The 7,452-nt window shown below is 36.9% G+C and overlaps 1 protein-coding gene across 1 annotated transcript; it reads left to right on the plus strand.

Moving 5' to 3' along the window:
- The first annotated feature begins 956 nt into the window (after positions 1-956).
- LOC102395329 (40S ribosomal protein S24-like) lies at positions 957-1,460 on the plus strand. The gene has a single exon (XM_044947204.2). The coding sequence runs from the start codon at positions 967-969 to the stop codon at positions 1,357-1,359; it is 393 nt and encodes a 130-aa protein (XP_044803139.1). The 5' UTR covers positions 957-966; the 3' UTR covers positions 1,360-1,460.
- Positions 1,461-7,452: the final 5,992 nt, after the last annotated feature.

Genomic DNA, 7,452 nt, shown 5'->3' on the forward strand with positions numbered 1-7,452 from the left:
TTCAAAAGTGAGTGACCAGATGTTCCACTACTTTCAGTCTGTGGAAGCTTGACAAACTTACATGAATTATGTAAATTTTTTAAACTAAATGTGACCTTTTGTGTAGCCAGGTTGGCGAAATAGGCCAATCCATGTATGTAAACAACCCTAAGGGGTATATGGAGTAGGAATCGTGGTGTCAACTATCACCGATGTTTAAGATTTCCAATTAAGTATATATATTTCCGATTTCTCTTAAGTATATATTGACAGTATATACTGTCAATATCTTTCTAGAAAGTTTGTACCAATCTACACTCTGGGTGTGGGATAAATGAGAGACTGCAGGTCATGTACATTTTCCAGCATGCTTGCTGCAAATGTGCTGCTTTCTTTGGTTCAAAAAAAGGGACGATCTATCATAATAAAAATGATCATCATATGTGCTCTTATTTTATTATTTCAAGCAAATCCTACTCAAATTTTGGCTCTTCCTCACTGTAGGTAGTAAATTTCTTGCCACTCATCCATGTGCACAATAATTCACATATGCATAGTGAGAACTGCTACCCTGAAGTGAACTACTGAACACAATCAGAACATTTCAGTTTTCCTTGTTTTGGTTTCTAGAAGATATTTTTAGGAACAGTAAGTATTTGAAAGTATAATTTCATTGGCCCTCTTGAGTCCTTTTCATTGTACTCATGTCACATTTTATCAGTTGACTAAATACAGGTTTCCCAATATTTTTTAGTGGTAATTTCCACACACCCCATTAAAGGAAAAGATGCAAATTCCTCAAAAAGTACAAAGACTAGGATTCCTGATTCTTTTTTTTTTTCATTCAACGATTATTTGTTGAATATTTGATATATGCCAAGTATAGTTCTAGGAGCTGGGGGTATAACAGTAAGAAAAACTGATCAAAAACAAAAATCTCTGACTCCGTGCTTTTCCTCCCTGGCTGCTTGAAGATTAGCTGTCATCATGAAAGACACAATAACTATCTGGACCAGGAAGTTCATGACCAACCGACTGCTTCAGCAGAAACAAATGGTCATCGATGATCTTCACCCTGGAAAGGCAACAGTACCTAAAACAGAAATTCGGGAAAAACTGGCCAAAATGTACAAGACCACACCAGATGTCATCTTTGTATTTGGATTCAGAACCCATTTTGGTGGTGGCAAGACAACTGGCTTTGGCATGATTTACCATTCCTTGGATTATGCAAAGAAGAATGAGCGCAAACACAGGCTTGCAAGACATGGCCTGTATAAGAAGAAAAAGACCTCAAGAAAACAGCAAAAGAAACGCAAGAACAGAATGCAGAAAGTCAGGGGGACTGCAAAGGCCAATGTTGGTGCTGGCAAAAAGTGAGCTGGAGATTGGACAACAGAAGAAGTAAAGATTCTGCAATGACTGTATCTGTGGTGATTGTGCAGATTTTTCATGAAAGAGAAAATAAACTAAAACGTTTTGAGTACAGTTCAGTTCAGTTCAGTGGCTCAGTCATGTCCAACTGTTTGAGACCCCATGGACTACAGCACTCCAGGCCTCCCTGTCCATCACCAACTCCCGGAGTTTACTCAAACTCATGCCCATTGAGTCGGTGATGCCATCCAACCATCTCATCCTCTGTCGTCTCCTTCTCCTCCCGCCTTCAATCTTTCCCAGCATCAGGGTGTTCTCAAATGAGTCAGCTCTTCACATCAGGTGGCCAAAGTACTGGAGTTTCAGCTTCAACATCAGTCCTTCCAAGGAACACCCAGGACTGATTTCCTTTAGGATGGACTGGTTGGATCTCCTTGCAGTGCAAGGGACTCTCAAGAGTCCCGTCAAACACCACAGTCCAAAAGCATCAATTCTTCTGTGCTCAGCTTTCTTTATAGTCCAACTCTCATCTCTGACTCCATTTTTTTTTCTTTTTTTTAAATTTTTTTATTATTATTATTTTTTACTTTACAATATTTGTATTGGTTTTGCCATACATCAACATGCATCTGCCATGGGTGTACACCTGTTCCCCATCCTGAACCCCCCTCCCACCTCCCTCCCCATTCCATCCCTCTGGGTCATCCCAGTGCACCAGCCCCAAGCTTCCTGTATCCTGCATCAAACCTAGACTGGCGATTCGTTTCTTATATGATATTATACATGTTTTAATGCCATTCTCCCTAAGCTTACATTTCAGTAATTAAGTATTTGTTATCTATATATCTTTTATACAAAGCTCTATATCTAACCCATCACAAATCCAATCAGCTTTACCTTCAAAATATATCCAGATCCTGACCACTTTGCATGACCTCCATAGCTAATTTCTCTTCTCATCATCCTAAGAGTATTTTTGGCTGTTTTCCTTGCTTTCAACTTCCATCTCCCTCAACCCCCTCATCACCACTCACATACAGAGTTTATTCTCAACATAGGAACCAATGTCACCTTTTAAAACCAAAGTCAAATTCATTTCTCTGTTGCTCAAAGCCCTCCTATGGCACTCCAGCTCACTTAGAGAAGAACCAAAACTGTGCATTGGTCGACAAAGTCCTACAGAATCTGGCCTCCTGATACCTCTCTGACCTGATTTATCACTCTCTCCTTTGCTCATTTGCTTCAGTGATGGTGGCCTCCTTGCCTTTAACTCACAGGATATCTTTGTGCCTCAGGGCCTTTGCACATGTTACTACCGCTGCCTGGAATACTCTTCTCCAAATACCCACAGGACTCACTCCCTCACCAACTTCAAACCATCCCTCAAATTTAATCTTCTTAGCAGGGTGTTTCCTGACCATTCCATTAAAAATGGCAACCTAGTATTCTTTCTGCCTTCCTAAACAATTTACTCCAAAGCCCAGAAAATTAAACATTCATGCAGTGTAGAGTTAAGGGGCAGCAAACCTGTACAATACATAAAATACATCGATGGGATGAGGAGGGCATCAATGAATGGGCCATTGTCAGAGGAAGCTTGAAGTCAGATATCAAGATCTAAAAAGAAAAAGATGAGTAGAGAGTGAAGAGTTCAGCCATGAGGAAGTGAGGGCTGGTAGCAGCATCAGGAAACTGGTTATATTCAGCAAGAAGTGATCTAATACAAAAACATGTTAAAGGTAATGGCAGTCAAGTTTCTACTGGGGGAGAAGGGATTTACAAATATAGAAAAGGAGAAAACTAAAATGAACTGTGGTGTTGGACTGGAGCTGGAAGCTAATATTTACTCATGCTTTCAGTATATTAGATATAGAAATAAACATATGTATAAATATGTATATGTATATGTGTGTATAATCATACATATAATCCCAACTCTGTCCATTAAAAAGATTTAGAGGCAGCAAACTCTTATTAGCCACAAACATATCTAGCACTCAGATCTTAGTTTCCAAATATTCAATGTCATTTTCCACTTACAGGGTCCAGGGATCTTTTAAAGTGATTGATTACAGGGCAGGGCAGGGAAATTCAGATAAACCTGAAGAATCTAACATGCCAGAGAGAAAGAAAGTGTGCAAAGATGAGGTTTTGTCAAAATGACATGGATGTCAGCTTGAAAGGGACCCCACTGGCCAAATCTGGGAAAATTTGAGCAATAAATTAAATAACAATGCTAAAAAAATATAACCTGCTGAATAAAACAAAATTCATGAGTTCACCTTGATACAAAGTTTTAAAATAACAAATAAATGGAGAGAAGGGAAAGATTTTCTCTATAGTAGAATGATGACTAATAAATATAGTGAAACTCATGGACCATCATAGTAGTAATCAAGCAGGAAATATAGACAGATGCTAAATCTAGTGGATGAAAGTCAATGCAAAATGGGATATTTACATACTCTCAAAATACCTGCCCATAAAATGCTTTTTTAATTACAAAAGGAAAAAAGAGTAATTTTACAGTAGTGATGCCTGACTTCTTAATGAAGTGATCAAAGTTAACGTTTTCAATTATGAGACAAACTGAAATCACCTATCACTTGACAGGATAAAATAAGAACACAACTTTACTTATGTTGCATTTTACCAAAAATGTATAATTGGAATCTAATCATCAGGAATATCAGATAAATCCATATACAGGGACACTTTACAAAATGTTCAGCCAGAACTCTTCACAAGTGTCAAGGCTGAAAGTCAAAGAAACATCAAAAAACTGTGCTTTTTCCCAGCTTTATTGAAATATACTTGACAAATAAAATTCTAAGATATTTAAAGTGTGCAACATAACAATTTGATATACGTATACATTGTGAAAGGATTCCCCCATCAATGAAAAACTGTTTTTGATTGAAGAACACGAAAAAGACATGACAACCAAATATAATATGTGATCCTAGTTAGAGTCCTATTGCATGAAGAACATTACAAGGACAACTGATGAAACGAGATGAGATGGCAGTAAAGGATCGATGCTAATATCCTAATTCTTATGGCTCTGTTATGGTTGTGTAGGACAAAGTTGTTCAGGAGTGATAGCCACTTCCTCTAAAAGGTTCATTAAACAGTAGTTTCTTGTATCCTTTTTTTTTTTCCTGTAAGTTTAAAGTAATTTCTAAATAAATATGTAAACAATGGCTTCCCAGGTGATGTAGTTGTAAAAAATCCACCTGTCAATGCAGGAGACACAAGAGACATGGGTTGGATCCCTGTGTCCAGAAGATCCCCTGGAGTAGAAGATGGCAACCCACTCCAGTATTCTTGCTTGGGAAATCAACATGCACAGAGGAGCCAAGTCGGCTACAGCCCATGGTTGCAGAGTCAACATGACTGAGCATCCATGTGCGCTCCATGTGTGTTCCATGTAAACAGCATTGTGAATCCATCTAACACATTCCCCACTCTGTGTACCATTTATTTTTCTCCAGAGCATGTCTCAACATCTGATACACAACACATTTTACTTACCACTGTTATCTGCCTTCCTCTACTAGAATAGGGGCTACATGGATTTTTGTATTACTTTTCCTTCTGTATTCTAGCACCTTAAACAGTATCTGATCCACAAATGATGCTCTATAGGTATGTGTTCAATGAATTGACTTTTCCTGTCCTCAGGAGCAGATTGCCTGTGAGCTGCTGCTAAAGCAAGTACATAATTGCAGCACACCAGTTAGCAGGCATAGATCTGCTTGATGACATATATAGAAAAAGAAACTCTTCTCCAAAGGAAACACTTTCTGCAGAAATGCAGATATACCTATTCTTAGACAAACCTTGATTTAGACAAACCATAAAGGACAGTTTAGCCCCTTAGAGCCACAGATTCCAAACTCCTCTAATTTCCTTGGTAGTTTTGTGTAACAAAATGGCCCATGGCAGTTTTTTTCCAGAACAAAGAAAGAGTCTGCTTCTGACTCACAGATATAGAGATCTAACTAATGGATATCAGTGGGAGAGGGAAGGGGGAATGGGCAAGATAAGGGTAAGGGATAAAGAGGTACAAACTAGTATGGATAAAAATAAACTACAAGGATATATTGTACAGCATAGGGAATGTAGGCTATACTTTACACCAACTTTAAATGGAGTGTAATCTACAAAAATATTCAACATCACTATGTTGTACACCTGAAACTATTGGAAATCAACTGTACTTCAATGAAATAAGGAATTAATTTTAAAAAGAAAGCCTGAAGTCTTCTTCTAAGTCAGTTCAAGCTATCCCTTTTTTAAGCCAGATTTTTATTAAAAAAAAAACAAAAACAAGTTTCTGCACTTAAATGGACAATTAACTGTTTTCTACTAATCCCATCAAACTTCTCAACATTCTTAGAGCAAATTTAAGTCAAGACATCTTGTTCAAACATCTGTTGAGATTTTGAAGTGTACACTGGGAAAAGTCATATAAAATTTCTATTTGAAAGAGCAGTATTAATCTGAAATGTTTTTTGCTTTATTCATATTTTCTTTATTAGTCATACAGTTCTCCAGAATTTCGTTAAATATGAGAATATTATGAGAGGCAGCAGGAGTATTACAGCATGTCTTATAAGAATATGAGTTTTATAGTCAGAAAGACAGAGATTCATTTCAGCTTTACCAATCATTAGCAGTATAATCACAAGCAGGTTATTTAAATTTTCTAAGCATCTGTTTCTTTATTATAAAACTGGTATGATAATGAGAGTGCCTACCTTATAGGCTAATTTAAAGATTAAAAAGTACATTAAGCACAAGGCCAGACCATTGTGAGGAAGATAGAAACGTTAGCTTTTATTTTTTGTAAATGTCATTTCAATGTAAAGTCCATATATTAAATATAAATATGCAATAAACCTAATGAAAAAAATATATAATTTGTGTTTTTTCCTTCTAAGTTTCATTCTGGTAAATTTTATACATGCAGTCTCATTTTCTGTAACTCACATTAACACATCCTTGAAAAACATCATAGTGATATAAAGGTAAAAATGTAGCTTTGACTACATTGTTAATATGTATGGAAAACTCCAATTGTATGTAGAAATTAAATTATTTCAGCTTGAAATTGATTTGTAAGACATGACATTTCATTTTCATTTGCACACATTTTGTCTCTAACTGATTAAATAATTTCCCAAATCAGCTTGAATTTGTCATATCTGTTTATAGCTAAAGGTAACAGCCAAATTGTTTGGGGCTAATTTACATAGTAAGTATAGTGAAATTTTTATTTTATATAAAATAACAGGTATAAACATTATTTCAACAAAATGCTAAAGAAGTTAATAATGTAACTTAACTATATGATCTATGTATATTTGTATTCAAATCTCATTAAAATGTAAAAATAATTTAAAAAAAAACAAGTGTTACATGGGCTGCTCTTTTCTCTTTTTCAGTTAACATGGTTAACTAGTCTTATAATATCTCTGGTTTCATAAAGCTAGCACCAGTTTTTCCAAAATCACTTAACTCTAAAGTTGGATGAAGAAAATATTTCCAGTCCTGGAAAATAAGAAAAAGTATAAAACTCACACTTCCCAATTTCCAAATGTACTACAAAGCAATGGAAATCAAGACAGTCAGTCAGTTCACTCACTCAGTTGTGTCCAACTCTTTGAGACCCCATGAACCGCAGCACGCCAGGCCTCTCTGTCCATCACCAACTCCCGGAGTTCACTCAGACTCACGTCCATCAAGTCAGTGATGCCATCCAGCCATCTCATCCTCTGTTGTCCCCTTCTCCTCCTGCCCCCAATCCCTCCCAGAATCAGTGTCTTTTCAAATGAGTCAGCTCTTCGCATGAGGTGGCCAAAGTATTGGAGTTTTAGCTTCAACATCAGTCCTTCCAAGGAACACCCAGGACTGATCTCCTTTAGGATGGACCAGTTGGATCTCCTTGCAGTCCAAGGGACTCTCAAGAGTCTTCTCCAACACCACAGTTCAAAAGCATCAATTCTTCTGTCCTCAGCTTTCTTTATAGTCCAACTCTCTCACATCCATACATGACCACTGGAAAAACCATAGCCCTGACTAGATGGACCTTTG

Source organism: Bubalus bubalis, chromosome 8, assembly GCF_019923935.1.
Source record: "Bubalus bubalis isolate 160015118507 breed Murrah chromosome 8, NDDB_SH_1, whole genome shotgun sequence".
Classification (NCBI taxonomy): Eukaryota; Metazoa; Chordata; class Mammalia; order Artiodactyla; family Bovidae; genus Bubalus; species Bubalus bubalis.